General features: G+C 39.9%; 1 protein-coding gene across 1 annotated transcript; it reads right to left on the bottom strand.

Moving 5' to 3' along the window:
- Positions 1–9,841: 9,841 nt before the first annotated feature.
- Positions 9,842–10,670, bottom strand: LOC145149814 (uncharacterized). Its single transcript, XM_079075235.1, has one exon. It carries the CDS (start codon positions 10,589–10,591, stop codon positions 10,055–10,057), a length of 537 nt encoding a protein of 178 aa, XP_078931361.1. The 5' UTR covers positions 10,592–10,670; the 3' UTR covers positions 9,842–10,054.
- Between the last annotated feature and the right edge of the window lie 12,304 nt (positions 10,671–22,974).

The following is a 22,974-nucleotide window of genomic DNA, read 5'->3' as shown; positions in this document are numbered from 1 at the left end:
AGATTTGTATGTCGGGAGTAGGAACGCATGGGTTAAACCCTAATTGCGGGGTTGTGAGCTTTATTCAAGGGCCTTAACTCATTAAGACTCTCTCTATACTCAGCCTCCACCCTTCCATTCTTTCACCTCGAAACCCTAACCCCTTAGTGTGAACTTTAAAGCTTAAGTGTAATCTTTGTATGCATTTGTGAAAAAGGAGTTCCTTACAGAAGCATTGGGGAGCTTCATGCTTGTAGATCAAGACTTTGCACTTCATCAACATTCTCCAGGAGGGATAAAGCTTGAAACTTGATGACTCATTTGATAGATCTAATCAGCTTGTGGGGTTTTCATGTTCTTTTATCTCCTAACCTTGGTCTTAGTGAGTAGAAGCTACTGTAGACCTTATGAGTGTTTTTTCATGTCATTTCTAAGCTTGTAAAGGGATAAAATGGGGAGCTTGGTCACTCCCATCCTTTCATGCATGAGTTCTTGAGCATCAGAGTGCCTTATGAACCTAGGGTTTAGTATTGTGTTCTTTTAAGCCATGCAAAGGCATAAAGTCAGATACTTTATCACTTAGGATACCCTTTAAGACATGATCTGGTAATTGGCCATTTCGTCTTTAAGTATTAAAAGCTTATTATGAAGTTGGCAGAACAAGGTAGTATGCTGAGCGTAGATATGGCAACGCATGGCGTAACCTGAAATGTCACTGTTTTCCATCAGATGTTCTACGCGGGGCGTAGAGCCTGGTTGCGGCTCAAAGCATCCGCTACCACATTCACTTTAAAGCATCCGCTAACGAAGATCCAACCGACTTGCGGCTCAAAGCATCTCTGATCAATCCCAAAAGCGGAGAATCAACGGATATCCTTATACACATCTCCCCAAACGAAGATCCAGCCGACTTGCGGCTCAAAGCATCCGCTACCATATTCACTTTAAACGGATGGTAAAGGATCTCGCAATCATAATCCTTGACCATGTCCAGCCACCTGTGTTGCCTCATGTCCAGCTTCAACTGATCCATCAGATATCTCAAACTCTTGTGATCCATGTTGATAGTACAACAGACCCATATAGATAATGTCTCCAAATCTTGAGGGCAAACACCACTGCCCATAACTCCAGGTCATGCGTGGGATATCGCATCTCATGCGGCTTCAGCTGACGTTAAGCATAAGCAATCATTCGTCCTCTCTGCATGAGGACCGCCCCCAAACCGGTGATGGATGCATAACAAAATACCACAAATTCCTCGACCCCCTTCGGTAGGGTCAATATCAGGGCCTCACATAACCTCTACCGAAGAGTCTCAAATGTCAACTGTTGCTCAGCGCCCCATCGAAAATCCACCCCTTCCTCGTCAGGCGAGTGAGGAGTACCATAATCTTGGAGAAGTCCTGAATAAATCTCCTATAGTACCCTGCCAAACCCAAGAAATTCCTGATCTATGAGGGAGATTTCGGAACCTCCCACTGCATCACAGCCCTGATCTTGGCTGGATCGACCAAAATCCCATCCTGGTTAACCAGGTGCCCTAGGAACTGGACCTCTCGAAACCAAAACTCGCACTTCGAGAACTTGGCATAAAGTCGTTCTTGCCTCAAAACCCCCAGAAGCTCTCGAAGGTTCTCCTCATGTTGCTCTACGGTCATGGAAAACACCAAGATATCATCAATAAACACAATGGCAGATCGGTCGAGCATCAGCCTACATACCCGATTCATTAAATCCATAAACACAGCAGGCGTATTGGTGAGCCCAAATGACATCACCACAAATTCGTAATGCCCATAACGAGACCGAAACGCGGTCTTCTCCACGTCATCCTCTCTCACTCTCACCTGATGATACCCAGACCTCAGATCTATCATGGAGAACTAAGATTCACCCTGCAACTGATAAAATAGGTCATCAATCCGTGGAAGAGGATAATGGTTCTTCACCGTTAACTTGTTCAATTCCCGGTAATCAATGCACATCCGGTGTGAACCATCCTTCTTCTTGACGAATAGTATCGACGCTCCCCACGGAGAACTGCTCGGTATGATGAACTGCTTGCCTAGAAGCTCCTGAAGTTGAGATGAAAACTCCTGCATCTCAGGCAGTTCCAAGCAGTACGACGCCTTGGCAATTGGGGCCACACCTGGCACAAGATCAATCCTGAACTCAACCTGCCTCTCAGGAGGCACACCGGGTAACTCCTCCGGGAAAACATCAGCAAACTCCCTGGAAACTGGAACCTCTGAAACTGAAGTTTGCTCCCAAACCCGAGTATCAACCACATAAGCCAAATAACCTGCACACACATGCTGAATATACTGTCGAGCCCTAGTTTCCGAACAAAACCCTAAACCAACCCTGGTGCCCTCTCCATAGATAACCAGTTCGAACTACCACTCACTGTCCCTCACAATCAATCATGGAACCAAACCTACTCAACCAGTTCATACCCACTATCACGCATACATCCCTCATGGGGATAGGGATCAGATCAATCGGATAAGGCACTCTGAAGATCTCCAATATATAACCCTAATACACTGCGGATGCAGAAACTCCGTGTTTGTTGGCGATAGAAACCTGCAACAGACACTTTAACTCCAAAATAGGCATATCAAACTCCTTATTGAATGATCGAGATACAAAGGACCGACTCGCGCCCAAGTCAAATAAGACAAGGGCAGGCAAGGAGTTCACTAAGAACGTACCTATTAGGAGCATAATGAGTTATAAAACTCTTAAGATCGATTAGATTCAAACAAGTAAAAGCAATCAAAAAAAGAATATGAATCAAGAATGTGTCGAATGATTATAAATCACAGCCTCAGAAGAGCTCGATAAAGAACTGCTACTGTAGAGGTGTGTAGGGTTTACAATGACACGATTAACTAATACACGATGCATGCATGCACCTTAAATAGTAAAACCCTAATCATTAATCATGAGTGGACAGGCCTCCGCCTAACACATAGGATAATTATCTCTAATTAACACTTAAAACACGACTCTAAATTATTTTCTCTCTCAAACTCTTGAAATGGGTAAAAGACCATTTTACCCCTCCACGGTCCCCATAATCCCCGTCTTGACCAAAACCCTAAAGTCAATAGAAGTCAACACTCGAGTCAACAGTCCATGTTGACCCGACTCGCCGAGTGCATCTATGTAACTCGTCGGGTCCCCTCATTTTCTCTGAGATGTCGTGAAAATCCAACTTAACTCGTCGAGTTGTCTCGTCAACTCGCCGAGTTACCCATGTCCAGACTCATCGGGGAAAACCCTAGCCGACTCGTCGAGTCAACACATTGACTCGGCGAGTCCATTCAGTCTACTTCCTCATTCATACGTTTTAAGTCAGATCTACAACCCTAAACTCTAGATCTAGCCTCCCAAGGCTTGAATGTCACGTAAAGCTGCAAGCTTTACGTTCATGCATGACACTTAGGGCTTGAAATGCCAAAACAACTCTCATTTAGGGTCTTAATCTTGAAGGCTCTTTTATTAGCTAGATAAAGTTGGGACCTTTGGACTCTAGGGACCTCACAAGGTCCAGATCTGAAGTTCCAACCTCAAACCATGCTCAAATGACTTAATGACACAAGATGGATGGGAGAAAAACCTTAAAAACTCCCTAAACCAATATCTCATAAGGAAATGATCAAGTTAGCATCTTTTTACCTCCAACTGAAGAAAATCTCTGAAGAATCATTGGATCCAAAAGCCTCATTTTGATCCAAGCTTTGATGCTCTCCGCTTCTCCTCCAAAGATCACAAAAATGCCCAAGATAAAATCTCTTTTCTCTCTTAGCTCACTTCAAACGATTAGGGTTTCACACAGGGGAGTAGGGTGGCTGGTGAGGCGGAAATGATGGCTTAAGGTCCTTTAAATAAGGCCCAAACCCGGAGATTTAGGGTTTCCTCATACAGCGCCAACTCAGCGAGTCGGCTCTCTAACTCGTCGAGTTGGTCATTAAACCCACGTGGCCAATTCGACCCTACTCGACGAGTTGGGCACACAACTTGTCGAGTTAGCTCAGACAACTCATAAATAAATGCATAAATATTATACTTGGGAGTCGGGATGTTACACCTGTCATGGTTAGTAGTGATTCATACATACACTGTTAAGATTACTTCCTGGATTTACTCCTCCATTTCCAAAAGTACCTTTCACGATACCTCTCTCTGTTCTTCCAGTCGAAGGTGCTGGAATTATCTTAGGCGTCACATGGCTAGCCTCCTTTGGACCTATCCAAGCCGATTTTTCAATTCCCCAGATCACCATCCAAGCCAACGGGCAATCGCTCACACTCCAAGAAGAACCCACTGCTTCTCAAGCAACGCTAAACACAATCCAACACCTGTTACAATCCAATGCAATTGCATTAATGCATACCCTCCTTTTTGATCATCAACCCACGTTACCCATGCAAAACCCCACCTTACCTACTGACCTAAATCTTCAAACACTCCTGACTACTTACAATAGCCTCTTTGACACACCAAAAAACCTTGCACCTCAACGCTTACACGACCACCACATCAATATCCAACCAATGGCACCTCTTGTTAATATCTGCCCCTCGCTACCCATATTACCAAAAGAAAATCATAACAGAACTCATCACAGAAATGCTGAAAGACAGTTTGATTAAACCAAGTCAAAGTCCGTTTTCATCCCCGGTCCTCCTCGTAAAAAAGAAAGATGACACATGGTGTTTTTGCATTGACTATCGGGCTCTTAACGCCATCACTATCAAGGATCGTTACCCAATACCAACAGTGGACTGGCTCCTCCATGAGCTGCATGGCGCCCGAATATTTTTAAAATTAGATATTCGGGTGGGTTACCACCCAATCTGAGTCTATAGACAGACACTACAAATTTCTTGTAATGTCATTCAGACTCTCGAATGCCCCCTCAACATTTCAAGCTGCTATGAATGATCTATTATGATCAGTTTTATAAAACTTTGTGATTGTATTCTTTGATGATATTCTCATCTATAGCCCTTCTCGTGAAATCCACTATGACCGTCTACAGTACATATTCAAAATCCTCACAAAAAACCAATATTACAGCAAACTATCCAAGTGCATATTCCTGGTTCACGACATCTCGTACCTAGGGCATATCATCTTACAACATGGAGTAGCCACTAATCCAGAAAAATTGAAGGCGATACAAGCTTAGCCATTACCATCTAATATCACAAGTCTAGGAGGATTTTCGGTCTTACGGGGTACTACAGGAGATTCGTATGACATTATGCCAACATAGCCGCCCGCTCACCGATCTCCTCCAAAAACCCAACAAGCTAGAATGGAATGACACGGCTCACCAAGCTTTCCAAACCCTAAAACATGCCATGATCTCACCCCCACCTTATGTCTGCTGGATTTCACAATCACTTTTGATGTAACGACAGATGCATCAGATACCAGGGTTGGTGTCGTCCTCTCCCTACAAGACAAACCCATAGATTTCTTCAACAAAAAGCTTTTTACACATATGAGAACTGCCTCCACTTATATCAGAGAATTTAATGCCATCACAGAGGCGGTCAATAAGTGGAGACAATATCTTTTGAGTCGTCGATTTAGAGTCTTCACTGATCAACGGAGTTTGTGACATCTGTTAAGCTAAGCTATACAAACCCCGAACCAACACAAGTGGGCCACAAAGCTTCTTGGATATGACTTTGAGGTCCATTACAAGCCCGAAAAAGAAAATAAAGTTACTGATGCTCTAAGTCGGACTAACGATAACTACTTTCTTGCTCTCTCCACACCCACTTTTCCATGGTTCCAAGAACTGAGAGCATACTACCTCAATGATCCAAGAGGATGCACATGTATAGAGTGTGTTAATGAAACACTGACGACCTTCCTGTATATTTGCTTCACGATGGGTTAGTATTTTTCCAAAATAAACTCTTCATTCCTGACTTACCTTCCCTCCGACATTAACTACTACAGGAGTTCCACGCCACCACAATCGGTGGGCACTCGAGAATCACAACCACGATCCAACGAAGCAATGGGGTATTTGTATGGCCACGCTTAAAACAGGACGACGCCTATTTTATCACCAAATGTGCCATTTGCCAACAAACGAAAAACCCAACACATAAACCAGACGGACTACTTCAACCCCTTCCCACTCTAGATCTTGTATGGGGTGAAATCTCAATGGATTTTATTTCAAATCTACCCCCCATCAAATGGCAAAACTGCTATCTGGGTGATTGTCGATCACCTCATCAAATTCGCTCACTTCCTCCCATTATCACCCAACTCGACATCAACATCCTTGGCTACATTGTTCTTACATCACATCTATCACCTGTATGGAATACCTAAGTCCATCTTATCCGACCGAGACCCCATCTTCCTTAACTGCTTTTGGAAAGAGTTATTTGTTAAACTAGGCACACGTTTTTTACATTCAAGCGCATGCCACCCCGAAATCGACAGGCAAACTGAAGTAGTCGATTGATGCCTTGAATCATACTTGCGGTGTTTTGCGTGTGATGAACCCCGAACTTGGAGCAAGTTCCTATACTTGGCAGAACTCTGGTATAATACTAGTTATCAAAGTGTCATCGAAATGACACCTTTTCAAGCTCTGTATAGACGCCCGACTCCTTCTCTACCTCATTAAACTACAGGTACAACCATTGTAGCATCAATAGAAAACACACTCCAGGAACATCAACGCCTTATCTCGTTACTAAAAGAAACATTACACAAAACACGCCAACGAATATCGGACCAAGCTAATAAACATTGACCGGAGAAGGAATTCAAAGTGGGCGACTTGGTCTACTTGCATCTAAAAACCTATCGCCAACATTCTGTTCACAAAAGAGAGTCACAAAAGTTAAGTCGCAGGTTTTTTAGTCCTTTCACCATATAGGAACGAATTGGTAAAGTTGCATATCACTTGGCACTCCCACCAGAATCAAAGATTCACCTTGTTTTTCATGTATCACTCCTACTACCATGCATAGGACCAACCACACCGCCATCTCTACCGCTTCCAGGCTATTACATTGATGACCATCCAGTTGAGTTGAAGAACCAGAGAGAGCTCTAGCCACACTAACGATAATCGAGCAGGACAAAAAAGGTTCAACAAATTTTACTCAAGTGGAAAGGCAAAGATGAGAATGAAGCTACCTGAGAAAATAAGGAAAACTACCCCAATGTGCACCTCAATTCGGATCTTGAGGACAAGCTCCATCTCGAAGGGGAGAGTACTGACACAATCCGGATACCAACTCAAGATACCGCTCCCACGAATCGACCCATAACGTCCATCACGTTATGAAGATTGACTCAGCAAACGGTCATACAAACCAAGTCAGATCACGTTCCAGGAGCTACCTGACAGGAAGAAGTGGATGCAAGAAACTCTTCTTAATTTTAGTTCATATTCTCATGTTTTTACTTGTTCCCTAAGGTTGATAACAATCAAGTTAGCTTTCTATAAATTGTAAGTTGTTTTGATTATGGAATTAAGTAGAAAATTGTCTCAAGTGTCTTCTATTTCTCTCTCCAAATTTCTGGAGATTACCCATCTCATATCAGGTCGTGTCGTAGCAGCAGTGTCAGCTTAGAGGTGCACATAAAGAAAATGAGGTGCGTTTAAAATCCCTACATATATTCACTTGATGCTTTTGAAAATAAAATGACAGGTTTACCTCGACAGTACCTTAACCTACAATTATGAAAAATATAAAATTAAAATATGCATGAATCTAACATATGAATCCATATGTAAAATATCTATGACGGATGCAAACATATAATCCTCAATCACGAGGTTCTCCGCAATGGAGCAGTGGACCTCCAATCATAACTCCCACCATCATACATGCCGATATGACATGGTATGATACCGAAAATAAAAATGTCATACATAAAGTCTAGCAAGACATCATGGTAAATCCATAAATACACATATCAAAATCGATACAATGAACCCATGCATGCACGATTGGAAATATGGTTATAAATATGATAATATACAAAAAATAACCATGATCAACCCAAGTTTGAGCTCCAAACCTTGCATCGATAACCACATTAAATCAGAAATCCAAAACTCCATAAAGAATCATAAAATTACAACAAAGCAAAATTAAAATCAAATTTAAAATACAAACTTACGTAACAAATTAAAGTAGTAGTTAGATGAATCAAGAAATGTGGGGACAACACAAAATCCCAAGTATTAAAGGGAAATTTCTTTGGCGAGAAAACTGAAGAAATGTGGGGATTTAGGATGTAATATATGTACTCCATTGGTGATGGATCAAAGGAATCACACCAAATCAATGGACGACAGATCTACATGTGGTTATTGCTGGAATTTAAATTGCACATGGTGACATGGGTTGTTTGATTTGCTGAGGAGACTCATATATATAATGGTGTTCTTAGTGGAGTAGACAAGGTGTGAAATTTGTTTTTGACCATGAACCCTTTGTTTCCCGCTATAACCCTCACCCTCTTTTTTTTTGGCAATCCTTCAAAAACAGCTTCATGTGCATTCTTTTCTTTAAGTTGTCTGCCTTTGTAACCTATATAGTACCTGACCATTCCTTACATCTTTGCATCTTTCTAGCTATATATCACCATTAAAACAAAGATTCGATATTTTGAATCCATGTAATAGGGTTTATGAAAGATAACCCCTTGTAAGCGATACTAGCAACATAAGATTGGCTACATTATGTTGGATTGTTGGCATTCCCCTCTTATGATCCCGACCCGATGTAGCGATGTAGTTCTGATATTATCATCAGTTTTGATTTTAGGGTTATTGATGAATAATAATAGTAATTTTTTGAATTGCTTTTTTGTAGAGTTTGTATTTTGGTTTGGTTAACTGTAAGATTAATTAATTGTGGTTTTATTAGTTGAACTTATTGCTGATTTATGGATTCTGGAGGATGATGAAGACCACAATATAGAAAAAATGTCATTTGAATGAATTTAACTCCTAAATCATTAAGTGAAATGATGTAGAGACTCAAAGTATGATAACAATGCTTCTTCGAGATGGCTAATGTTTAAAAAAAATATATAAATAAATAAATAAACAAATAAATAAAAAGATAAATAAAAAATTGACTCAACGCTTACGTACACAAAAACCAAATCACATTAACGAAATTTATATTTTACCCTGTAAGTTGCAACATAATAATAGTATCACACAATTTTCACGGTCCATATTAATTTGTTTCAATACTCATATAGAAGGTAAATGGTGAAACATTTTTAGATTCTTCTCATGAGGCCATAAATCACTTATGAATGGGTAATGAGCACCCATCTAAGATTCGCCTCGAGTGGGAATAAAGTGCGAATAGATACTCCCATGGTCATGCAGTCCACTATTGACTAATTTTTTCCGTATCAAATATAATTATATAAAGAAGTAATATCAAGTTCATACTTCATACAGCTTCTGTCTAATAAATTTTCAAATCATGTTTCTAATTAAATATTTAAATATCGTTTAGATTTCATCACATATTATATAAAAGAATCTTTCAGATGACCTACAAATTATCTTATCAAATTAAAATACTAATATACTAAAAAATATGAATTAACATGATTACAACGACTCACTTTTTTGAAGCAAAAGTGCCATCTGTTTAGAAGAACATCGTAGTAAGACATTTTCTTCACGTTTCAAAAACTAATCCAACTTAATGTTTTTGTTTAATATCATCCAATCATATTCTTCTTCTCCCTCACGACTTCGAATTCAAGCAAATTACTCTTAAAAAACACGAACTTATATTGGAACAATTAAACCACTTCGATCCGAGAATAATCATAAGGGATTCATATATAACAACATAAGATCAGCAAATGTTATATCTTACTAAACTTTTTCTTATAAATCTTCTTATAATTACTAAAATCTGACAAAAAAAAAAAAGAACGGATTTTCTTTTGTCAAATCTTAATTATAAAGATCTTTAAGAAGTTTACTTAGATATAGAATTATTATTACGTACCATTAAACATAAAGTTGATCACTTCAATTATTAGTAGCAGCTTGCAGCGCCTTTTCCATTCTCTCCGCTATGCCTTTCAGAGACGACTGTAAATAACCACAGAAACCCTCGAGAGTCTGGTCTTCCACCGGATCAGCCGTGAACCGCCACTCAATCCGGCAGCCACCAGCACCATCACCATCTTTGTTTTCAAGAACTGTCCACTCAGCCACATAAAACCCCACCCCAAGGTTGTTCTCTGTGATCTGATAGCTCAAACGCCGTTGAACAGGATCGATAGACAGTAGTGTCTCGTAACACCACTTGACGATAGTCGCCGGAGTCTGATCGGCGGCGTCAGGTGTTGGTGGTGGTGGTGCTGGCACGGTGGTTGTGATGTACCTGATGAGACCTGGTTCCCCGTAGACTCCTTTAACTTGGTGGCATGCGTCGACGCCTGGATACCATTTTTCAAGAGAGCAGAAGTCTTCAATCAGAGGCCATACTTGGTCTGCTGTTGCGCTTCTTACTTCTGCAATGGCTTTGCCTTCCCATTGCGATTCTCTGCTTTCTTGAGCCATTTTGAGTTTGTGCTTTTCTTCAAAGTCACTATATAATATAATCTTTACCAGCTTATATTTTAATCTATTACAAACATTTTTGTGCACTTTTAGGCAATTATCATAAATATAGCAACGTGGGGTTTTCCGGGGTTGAAGAAAAAATAAGAGGTAAATTACACTAATGGTCCTTATGATTTGGGTAATTCATGCGTTTTATCCCTAACTCTTTTTTGTTTTACTCTTTACTCGGTCGGTCCATGTGCTATTTGTTTTTTGTTGTTAACCAAATAAACAATAAAGGCACTGAGTCAAGACAGTTAATGCATTTCGTATTTAATGTTTCAAATATGAAACAAATATTATAAAAAGTCAAAAGAAAAGTGGAAAGGATAAAAAAGTCATTTCAAATAGGAATGAAACCGGAACAAACAAATACTTATTAGGGCGTCCGAGTAAATAAAAAGAGTTAAGGGATAAATCGTTCAGATTGCACCATGTGATCATTAGTGTTTACTCAAAAATAAGTAATAAAAAGGGAAAACAATAAACAAAAAAAGTAACTTATATGCATATTTTCAATTTGAAAAGAACGAAAAAGTAACTAGTATGCATATTTTCAATTTGAAAAGAACGAAAAATGTGGAAAGAATGAAAAAGGAAATATAATATTTTAGTTTTGGTTTGGCCGTTGATTCTTCCACATGAGGATTTTGATAAATTCATTTGGTTAATTAAGGCCGTTGATTCTTCAACACGAGGATTTTGATAAATTCACTGAAACTATAAGGGTAACTATACTCTTATTCAAATTTGTAATGTATTTTCTTGTTTTGTGGAACCTAATTATTTGTGAGCCAATTCTGCCCAATTATACCAAAAGATAGGTCTGACAATCGTGTCGTGTTCGGGTTGGCGGGTCAAAAGAGACCAATCCAAACACAACCCATTTAACTATACAGGTCACGAGTTGGCGGGTTTGGAACATAAACTCATATATGACCCATCAACCCACTTATTTATACGGGTTCACAGGTTGGCGGGTTCTGGGTCAGATTTGAGCTCGTGTGTCAGATTTAAGTTCGTGTGTTCGTGGGTTAGATTCCATAAATAAAATTGATAATTAAACATGAATTAATTCTTGATGCAAACATATCCGAATTTTAGAAACTTAAGTCTTAAAAATCCAAATGAAAATTAAAAACATTCATGGAAACATGTTCAAACTAAAACTTTAATACAAACATAGATAAATTCAATCGCAGGCGTCAGCGTCGTTCGGTAGTGATACAATAACTCATGTCGCCATTCTTTGTGAGTTCATTCTGTCGTTCATCACATAGGGGAAACCGGGAGAAGGCTTATTCGATTTTGTTTGTGAGATACTGAGATTATTTAGTGCAAACGCCAAATGTATTGCAATGCAAATAAGCAAATTGTTACCCACGGGTCAAATGGTCAATGATATCGGGTATCCTATCCTAATATAAAGTATAAAATGTATAGTGTATAATACTTAATACATTTAAAAAATTTAATTAAAATTCTAAACGGGTTGGCGGGTCAACCCGTATATTTTTTAAGAAACTCATATATGACATGTTTAATAAACGGGTGACGGGTTGGCGGGTTGAAAAAACTCAACCCAAACCCGTTTATTTCATGTCGTATCGCGGATCGTGTCAAAAATTGTCAGGCCTACCAAAAGACATTTCATAGACAGTTTATGCCCTTTTGTTTTTCTCTTTGGTGCTTATTTAAACCATATTTTTCCATTTTCACATTTCACTCCTCATTTTAGTTCTAATTTTTTTTTTCCTTTTTGACATTTCACCCCTCATTTTAATTCTTATTTTTTTTCTTCTTTAGTCATTTTTTAACCACCGGCACTTATTTTTAAAAAGTTTATAAACACACTATGATAAAACTATTATACAGTAAACTACTTAACAAGAAAAAAAAACACAACTTCAAACTCATACATATCAAATTAAATCACAATAAATGTTGTCTAACAAACATATTCAAACTACTTATATGATATATCATCATTTGAAAAGGTTATATATATATATATATATATATATATATATATATATATATATATATATATATATATATATAGAGAGAGAGAGAGAAAGAGAGAGAGAGAGAGTGCTAGGTTCAGGTATTCAAAGTAATTATTGTGTTATTGTATGTATAAATGTGGGCCAATCAAAATTTAAAATAAAAACAAATAATTAAATAAATAAATAAGGGTAAATAGGTAATTTGATAATTAGTTTCCACAAATAATATTCTATAATTATGGTAACCATTGACTTCAGCTACCTAGGTTTTCTCCATCCATCGTCGGCTTTTTAAAACCACCGAAAGTGAACAAGATCGAATACACGACCCGCTATCGTTTTTTGGTGGGATTATGCTAATCAGGTCATCGATGATCGTTCGTTGACGTTTTCCTTCTGGGCTCGATGAGTGATCGCAACTTTAAAAACTTCTTTTAAAAAGGGTTGGGTTTATAACAATAGCCGTCAATATTCACAAGAATCATAACCCCTTTAAAAAAGGGTTGGGTATATAACAAAATAACCAAAAAAAAGAATAATAAGTACTAAAATGAGGGGTGAAATGTTAAAATAAAATAAAATATGATGGTTTAAATAAGGAGCAAAGAGGAAAATGGGGTAATAAAGTATAAACTATCCATGAAATGTTTTTTTGGTGTAATTAGTCGACGAATAATTAGATGCCAAAATTTATAACAGTACAAATTTAAATGAGGGCATAGTTGTCATATTTTTATAATTTCAGTGGATTTATCAAAATGGTTAGTGGAAGAATCAACTCTCATTCGTTATATAACTTATTTAAATAAATAGCTTTAAAATCCTCTTATTTAATGAGTTAGATTTTTAAACACATAACATTTTAATATATATGATATAACTAAAAATGTTAAACATATGCTATAACTTAAAATGTTCGATATATATATATATATATATATATATATATATATATATATATATATATATATATATATATATATATATATAATAAAGTTAACTAATTAGTTATAATTATAATATAAATATAAATAATGAAATAAAATATTCAAAATAAACAAAATCATGGCGGTCAATATTCACAAGAATCATAACCCCTTTAAAAAAGGGTTGGGTATATAACAAAATAACCAAAAAAAAATAATAATAAGCACTAAAATGAGGGATGAAATGTTAAAATAAAATAAAATATAATGGTTTAAATAAGGAGCAAAGAGGAAAATGGGGTAATAAAGTATAAACTATTCATGAAAATGTTTCTTGGTGTAATTAGTCTACGAATAATTAGATGTCAAAATTTATAACAGTAGAAATTTAAATGAGGACATAGTTGTCATATATTTATAATTTCAGTGGATTTATCAAAATGGTTAGTGGAAGAATCAACTCTCATTGGTTATATAACTATTTAAATAAATAGCTTTAAAATCCTCTTATTTAATGAGTTAGATTTTTAAACACATAACATTTTAATATGTATGATATAACTAAAAATGTTAAACATATGCTATAACTTAAAATGTTCGAAATATATATATATATATATATATATATATATATATATATATATATTATTTAATAAAGTTAACTAATTAGTTATAATTATAATCTAAATATAAATAATGGAATAAAATAAAAGACCATTGAATTAAAACTTATTACATCTGTAAAACCTAAAATATAACTGACCACATATTGAGTGGTCAACAGAAAAAACATAATTATTTCAACTTACCATTCGGTATATATTGAAAGATCAATAGAAAAAATATAATTATTTCAACATTCCAATGGTATTGATTTGAGATAAGGTAGGAGGGTATATCGCGGGAAAGGTGAGTGGTGGCCGCAACCGCACCCAAGAACACCACATCCACCTTGCGGTTTAGGGTGCGGGGTAGGGAGGTGTAGTTTCTCCTCACCTCTCTCTCTCTCTCTATCTCTCTCTCCCTCCCTTTGTTGGTTGATGCTATTTAAATGAAATTTTGATTTTTTTCCTTTTTTTTCGGTTTTTAATAAATTATATATATATATATATATATATATATATATATATATATATATATATACTAAAAAATATATTAAAATATATGGTTTTTAATTCCCTACAAAAAAGTATAGTATGTGTATATAATATATTTAAAAAAAATAAAGAATAAAAGGAAGTGAAATGTGAGCATTTCCTAGTTTTTAAAAAATGAAAGAAAAGTGGATCGAAAGATGAAGTGACATTGAAAAAAAATGAAGGTGAAAGACATGTATACCATTGGGTGTAAGAGCGGAGGGTATCCACATTTTCCAACCCTCCTAACCACTTGTCATATCGTTGCAAAATCAACTTTTTTCTATTTTCTAATTTTCACATGTCTTATCGCATAACATATGGAAACCTATTTTTCTCATCCATTCCAACTGACTTGATATGTGCATTTTATTTACTTTTTTATGGTTTATTTTAGCGTATTTTATTTTATTTTTAGTTAATCATAATGCATATGTTTTTTTAATCTATTTTAGGTACTTTCTAGTGTTTGTGTTTAATTGCAGATTTTTAGAAGATTATCACGGAACATGGACGATTAGAAGACATACGAGATTGGTGTGGATTTGATTGAGAGTGTTCGTAGGATTTGGGGATAATTTATGGACTTGGAATGTATTTTTATTTGGGTTATTTGGTAGAGTTGGATAGAAGAGGAGCTTCGGCTTAATCTTGAAGATTTGTGTAATTGGGATCGAAGATTAATGAAGATTGAATGAATATGGGCTATAGAGTTGATGAAGAAGTGATATTGGGCTTTATTGGGTATTCTGGAAGCATTTTAGTGTCACGACCCAAAAATCAAGGGTAAATTTTTTTATTTTTATTATAGTTAAAACACAATTTCCGTTTAAATCCAAACATTCAAACCATTGTTTAATAAAAACATTTATCAGAGTTTCATCCCAAAATCACGTAATGCGGAAAACACGGGTGTGTGCGCTGCGATCAAGCCGGGTCTTTCCTTTCCAAACTGAAGATACCTGAAACCATAAACAAAACTGTAAGCATGAAGCTTAGTGAGTTCCACAGAGCATACCCCACATAATCACATAAACCATATCAGCCATATAAGCTACATAAGCCATGCATATAAACTTATAAGGAAGCCGTAGAAACCCTCCAAGGTCTTACTCCGGGTGCCATAGGAACCCCCTCATGGTCTTAGCCCACTGCCATGGGAACCCCCACATGGTCTCAACTACCTGCCATATAAACCATACATACAAACATATAAGGGTGCCCTGGAAACTCTCCAAGGTCTTACACTGGGTGCCATAGGAACCCCTCATGGTCTTATCCCATTGCCATGGGAACCCCCACATGGTCTTAGCCTACAGTGTCATAGGAACCCCCACATGGTCTTATATCCAACTGCTTCGGGAACCCCCTCGGGGTCTTCCATGCAAGTATCACAAAGACAACTAGCATACCAAATACCACACAATCAACTAGCATACCACATATAACTAATTGCCATGGGAACCCCCACATGGTCTTAGCTAACCAAAGAAATATCATACAAGCTAAACATACAAACATACTAGGATGCCATGGAAACCCTCCAAGGTCTTACACTAAATGTCATGGGAACCCCCACATGGTCTTAATCTACTGGCACGGGAACCCCCCGGGGCCTTCCATGCAAATGTCATACTAACATAATGCATAATCAATCAATAATCTACATATCATAAAATGGGCCGGCCTTGGTGCCTTAGACCCATTGGTATGGTGAGAAGACTCACCTCGAATGCAGAAGCTTCTTGAAAGAAATCCTTAGCTGCTGCCATGTCCACTTCCTGAGCTATCAATACCGATCAATATACCCAATTAGCAATTGGGTGCCATACCATAATCCTTAATCCATGCATGGGGTAAAATGACCATTCTACCCCTGGCCCAGTATGATCCAAAACTAAGGCCCAAACCCAAAACAAAAGCCCAACACTATAACGTCCATAAATCCATCAATGGCCCAATTTTCCAAATTGGGCCCAAACCTCTACATGGGTCTTGCCATGAGGCCCAATCATTCTTTTTAGTCCAACACACTTAGCATTCCAATGGTCCAATAAAAATTCTCTGATGGCCCAAGGACCAAGCCCATTGGGCCCACTAAACATAAACACTCCTACAAGGCCCAATATATAGCCTAATTTCCAATTGGGCCCAATCCCTTCACATGGGCCTCAACCTAAGGCCCAATAATGCTTCTCTAGTCCATAATCCTGTTTCCAATTGGCCCACGAAGGCCCACAACAACCTAGTCCAAGAATTGGCCCAAACTGAGGCCCATAAATGCGAAATCCATTTCTATATTGGGCCACAAGTCCCAGTAGGCCCAAATATTCCAATATTGGCCCAAAGATACATTCAGGCCCAACTATAAGCAAATCCAGGCCCAAAACCATTAGGGCCCAAAGGTCCTAAGTCCACTAAGGCCCAAGTCCTCCTGAGAGCGTACTTCCGCCGTACCTCTTCTGTACGCTTAGCGTACTGGGCGAAAGGTTGTACGCGTAGCGTACTACATAGTACGCCCAGCGTACAACCAGCTTATGCACAAAATCCATTAAGTGATTAATACTTGAAGACTTTACGTCCCAAACTCAGATCTAGGTCGTTTGATGATTCTAAGGCATAAAGTTGGCAACTTTATGCCTTTGCATGCTCCAAAAAGACCAAATAGCATTCTACTTCCATAAAAATGGTCTTAACTCTTGCATGAACCCATTAAGACCTTCAAGATGGCATCTTTCTGTCTTGGGGACTCAAATAGCACCAAGGGTGGCAACCCTAAGCCTAAGAATCGGATTTGAACCATAAAGCTTCATCCTTGGGACCAAAAAGGTCCAAAAACTCAACATAAGAGATCTAAGGAAATAACCATCAAGTTTAAGACTTTATACCTCAAATGACAGCCAAAATTTGGTGTAGTTCTGGATCTAAAAGCTCTATCTTCTTCAATAAGTCTTCAAGAATGAACACCTTCTTCAAAAGCACCAAAATACTCCTCTAATGGCCATCCAAGCCCCAAAATCACTCAAATGAGGCCTAAAGGTCGATTTCTAGGGTTTAGAGGGATGGAGGTTGAAGATATTAGGGTTAGGCTATGAGATAAGGAGCTTAAATAGGGTTAAAGACCCTAAAATAAGGTTATGATTTGACTACCATACGCCCAACATACATATGGTACGCCCAACATAATCCGAAGAACATTCGCGACCATCCTGGTCAGTACGCCCTGCGTACTGCCTTCTTCACTAGTACGCCCCGCGTACGCTTTGTGTACGCCCCATGCATGGAGTGAAAGGAAGAAGCTTTACGTGTTTATGTAGTGTTTAGGGTCTAGATCTTTGTTTGTATGCCTTATTTTAGGGTATGGATGGCTTGTGGACCAAGATCTAGGTCCTAAAGGGTTAGGGTTTGAGCTAGACCCACTATGTGAGGGTATTAATGGGTAAAGTTGGAAACTTTACCCTTAAAAGGACATTTTCAGTGTGTAGGTGAAGTATGAAGCTCAGATCTAAAGATTAAGGGATTAATCTATTAAGATGGCTTAATAGACTGAAGAACTCGTCGAGCCCATAGAGGAACTCGACGAGTTGGGACGAAGTATCCCAATTTAGTTAAAGGCAAAACTCGACAAGCTCAAGGTTGACTCGATGAGTTGATTGGAGCAATCTCGATTCTGTAGATAGGAGGAACTCGACGAGTTGTGAAAGAACTCGTCGAGTGGGATCGCGATTTCAGGGTCCATGATTCATGGAACTCGACGAGTTGATGGACTAACTCGACGAGTTGAGTAAACCCAGGATGTTGACTTTGACTTTGACTTTGACCAAGGTTGACCCGTGAAGGGGTTTTGAGTATGGAATGTTATCTAAGAGGTTGTTCTGTATAGGGTGTGAGTAGAGCCGGTAGCGGAGCAGGGACTTTCATCTATTCACGACATTGAGGTGAGTTTCCTCCTAGAAACGGGTCTAAGGCACCAATGCCGGCCCATTGATGTATGTTAGCATGTGATGGACTACGGTCTGATGTCGGGCAGTGCCCGATGTAGGTTTATGTGTTTATATATTTCCGGACTTCGGTCCGATGTCAGGGAAAGCTCGAGGGATGTTTGTATGCTTGATGTCTTCGTGATTCTTGCATATGCTTGTTTATATGTTCCGGACTTCGGTATGATGCCGAGGAAAGCCCGATGAATGTTTATATGTTATGTCATATGTTTCTGAATTTTGGTTTTATGTCGGGCGGGGCCCGAGGAATGTTTATATGCTTATGTTATGTGCTTACTATGTGTATTGTTGATATGTTGATATGTATACCGAGCTTTGCTCAATGCCGGGCGGGGCCCGATGCCGGCGGAGCCGATGCCGGACTTCAATCCGATGTCGGGTAAGGCCCATTGTTATGCTATGTGATTATATGTATGTTATGTGGTAGTTTGGGGAGACTCACTAAGCTTCGTGCTTACAGTTTTTAGTTTTGGTTTCAGGTACTTCTACTAGTAAAGGGAAGAGCTCGGGATGACTGCATTGCAGACACCACAACGTTTAGCCTGGGATGACTTACTCTGATATTTGGACATATGATTTTGATACAGTGTTTTGATATGATGTTTTGAGATATCATCACTTATGTTTTCTGAGATGATTTAAGTTACTATGGTTTTATATATAAATTAAAAATGAAATTTTGGACCATATTTTTGGGATGTTTCAAGTTGATATCAGAGACTTGGTTTGAGGGATTCGGGCACACTCTCGGATGTGTCTGAACTCAAACTGAGGATTTGGTATGAAAATTTTCAAAAGAAAAATCATTTTTATAAAAATAATTTTGAAAAGAGAAAAGGGTGTGGTGCATGCAATCAGCCGAGCTCAAGTAAGTACTCCCAAATTACACATACAAGTTTATGTTATGATATGTTTATGAGAACTGCATGCTAGATTAGGGCTAAGGATCTAGGAAGGATGCCTTATGTGCATGTTATATGTGTATGAGCTATATGAACTGCATGCTAGAACAGATTAGTCAGTGATATGATGGACTGATTAGGATATGCTTGGTTATGTTTACTCAATGCTCGAATGCTACTTGCTTTGTGCTTTTAGGAGTTCTAGTTATCTCTAACTAACTAGTAAACGAATATGTTAAGTTACATATTGCGAGGACAAAATAATTTCAGAAGGTTAGGTTTAGCTCTATTTCGCAGCTCTTTTTTGAGTCTAACCGTTGTAGGGTAGGACCTCTCATTCGAAGAATTATCTGGTCTTAGTGATATGTACTAGTATTCGCGAGCTAGTTAGGGAGGGATAGTCGGGACTTCTTATGCAGCTGATGGCGGGGAGTCGGTTGGTGATTACCCTAGGGAAAGCCTAGGATGAGATTAGCGTGAGAACAGCAGTAGCAGTAGAAGGGACTTGGTGGAGTCAAGGCAGTTCTTGAGGAAAGTACGGATAGATGTGGAAGGTAGTATGGGCCCGTACTAGTGAAAGCAGAGGATCCGTACTCGAATCAAGCAAGGCTGCGATGAATCCAGGGAATTTGTAGTGGGTGTGTGTGTGTGTGATCCCTCGAGTTATGATGAGTATTCTGATGTTTGTTATGGTGTATTTTCAGAATGGTGACGCTACGCACTAGACCAGTTGGCACTTCAGGAGCCGGAGAGGGATCAGGCTAGGGCTCTGGAGCCGGGCAGCTAGATGACCAGATGAGGGAGTTCATCTCATCCGAGATCATGCACAGTATTTTGGACCAGACTCCTGTGATCTTCAGCACGGTCAAGGAGGGTATCCTAGAGATTCTTGATGAGAGGTTGAGTGCTTTCCGCACTGAGATGGCGGCCATGCTAGGGACACACACGATGACTTTCCGGGAGTTCCGAGCATGCGGAGCTCCAGAATACCATGGGGTTCGGGACCCCATCGCTAGCATCAGGTGGTTGGCGGATGTCGCCAACGCCTTATGTACGAGCCGATGTCCCGAGGGGGACAAGGTCCGACTTGCTTCCTGTATTTTGAAGGACAGAGCACGTGACTGGTGAGAGGAGGTCATACATGCTATTGGCGATGATGCAACTCTTGATGATATGACTTGGAGTGACTTTTCGGCCAGGTTCCGAGCCGAGTTTGCACCTGTGATTGAGGTGCAACAGCTTGCTAGGGAGTTCCAGGATCTCCAACAGATGACTGAGACGGTGACCGAGATCACCGCCATGTTCAGGGAGAGGGCCCTTCTTGTTCCGCGGTACGTGGCGGACGAGGAGATGAAGAAGGCCCGATATCATGAGATGTTTGCGGAGTGACATCTGCCAGTTTGTGAGCAGATCCAACTGCAAGATGCTGGAGGACATGATTGCTAGGGATCGGGAGAGGGAGCTGGATTTGGAGATGGAGAAGAAGAGGAAACCGAAAGGGGTTCAGTCAGGGAGTGCGGGCAAGAATCCCAAGGTATCAGTTCACCGATCGAGGAGCCAGCAGGGCCGCAACCGTTGTGGCAAGTGCGGCAAGTTGCACGAGAGGGCGTGTAGGGCGGGTAGTTCGGGCTGCTTCAAGTGCGGCCGAACTGGACAAATGAGCAGGGACTGTACTGCTACCACCACTACCACTACAACATCAGATTGATTTGCTTCCAGTGCAATCAAAGGGGACACAAACGGTCCCAGTGTCGGAGTTTATCATCAGCACGACAAGTGGCGGTACCCGTTCCTGCTACCTTAAGGATTACCGACAGCCGCCAGGGCAGGTCGAAGGCGCCAGTGGCGAAGAGCAGAGCCTTCCAATTGACAGCAGAGGAAGCACGTGCAACTCTCGATGTGGTGACGGGTATGTATCTTCTCCTTATCTTTTTATTTATGTTGATAATTGCTGATGTTTATATGTTTTATTATAGGAGCGTTCCTTGTGAACGACATATCTGCTCTGGTATTGTTTGACTCGGGAGCTACCCGATCTTTTATGTCGCTTGCGCTCAGCAAGCGATTCATAGGAGCTCCAGGGGAGCTGGATTGTCCACTAGATGTAGAGATAGCAAACGATAGGACCGTTCGGGTTGCGAGGGTTCATCGGGGATGTACACTGCAGTTGTTCGATGAGCAGTTTTCTGTGGATCTAGTCCTTATTCATCTGCGAGGGAATAAGGTTATAAATGGTATGGACTGGTTGAGTCCTAATGGAGCAATGATAGACTGCGAGCAGCAGCTAGTGAGAGTTTGGACTCCTAGTGGGGGAGGTTTAGTGATTCAGGGCGAGAGGCCGCAGTGTGGACCAGCATTATTTTCAGCAGCAAGAGCGAGGCGTTACCTTCAGCATGTCGCTTATGTCATGGATACCCGGGATAAGGGTAAGGCGACAGTGGATGATGTACTGATCGTGCCAGAGTACCCGGACGTATTTCCAGAGGATTTACCTGGGATACCTCGGGAGAGGCAGGTTGAGTTCAGGATTGACCTAGTCTCTGTCGCGTCTCCGATAGCCAAGACACCATATCGGTTGGCTCCTCTCGAGATGCAGGAGTTGTCTACACAGGTGCAAGATCTGTTAGACAAGTGATTTATCAGGCCGAGTAGTTCGCCATGGGGAGCCCCGATCCTGTTTGTGAAGAAGAAGAAGGATGGGTCACATCGGATGTGCATAGACTACTAGGAGCTGAATAAGGTAACGGTGAAGAACCGTTATCCCCTCCCGAGGATTTATGATTTGTTTGACCAGCTACAGGGTGCATCTTGGTTCTCCAAGATTGATCTGCAATCGGGTTATCACCAGATGCGAGTCAGAGACGACGATGTGTAGAAGACAGCTTTTAGGACTCGCTATGTTCACCATGAGTTTGTGGTGGTGCCGTTTGGGCTCACCAACGCTCCTGTCGCATTCATGGACCTCATGAATCGCATGTGCAAATCGATGACATCTTGGTTTACTCCAAGACACAGGACCAACACGAGGAGCACTTGAGGGAGGTGCTGGAGACTCTGAGGAGGGAGAGACTTTTCGCAAAGTTCTCCAAATGTGAGTTCTGGTTGCGCGAGGTTCAATTTCTGGGGCACCTTGTCAACCAGAAGGGTATTATGGTCGATCCGGCCAAGATAGAGGCTGTGATGCAGTGGGAGGTTCCGAGGTCTCCATCTAAGATTCAGAGTTTTCTTGGTCTGGCGGGTTACTATCGGAGATTCATCCAGGATTTCTCCAAGATCGTTGTTCCTTTAACCCGACTGACCAAGAAGTCAGTGACATTCCGCTGGGGGCCTGAGCAGCAGGCAGCCTTCGAGACTCTCAGACAACGGTTAT

This window comes from Lactuca virosa, chromosome 1 (assembly GCF_052849685.1).
Source record: "Lactuca virosa cultivar CGN04683 chromosome 1, Lactuca_virosa_CGN04683_v6, whole genome shotgun sequence".
Lineage (NCBI taxonomy): Eukaryota > Viridiplantae > Streptophyta > Magnoliopsida > Asterales > Asteraceae > Lactuca > Lactuca virosa.
The sequence above is the reverse complement of the archived record's forward strand: the minus strand, read 5'-3'. Positions and strand labels throughout refer to the sequence as shown.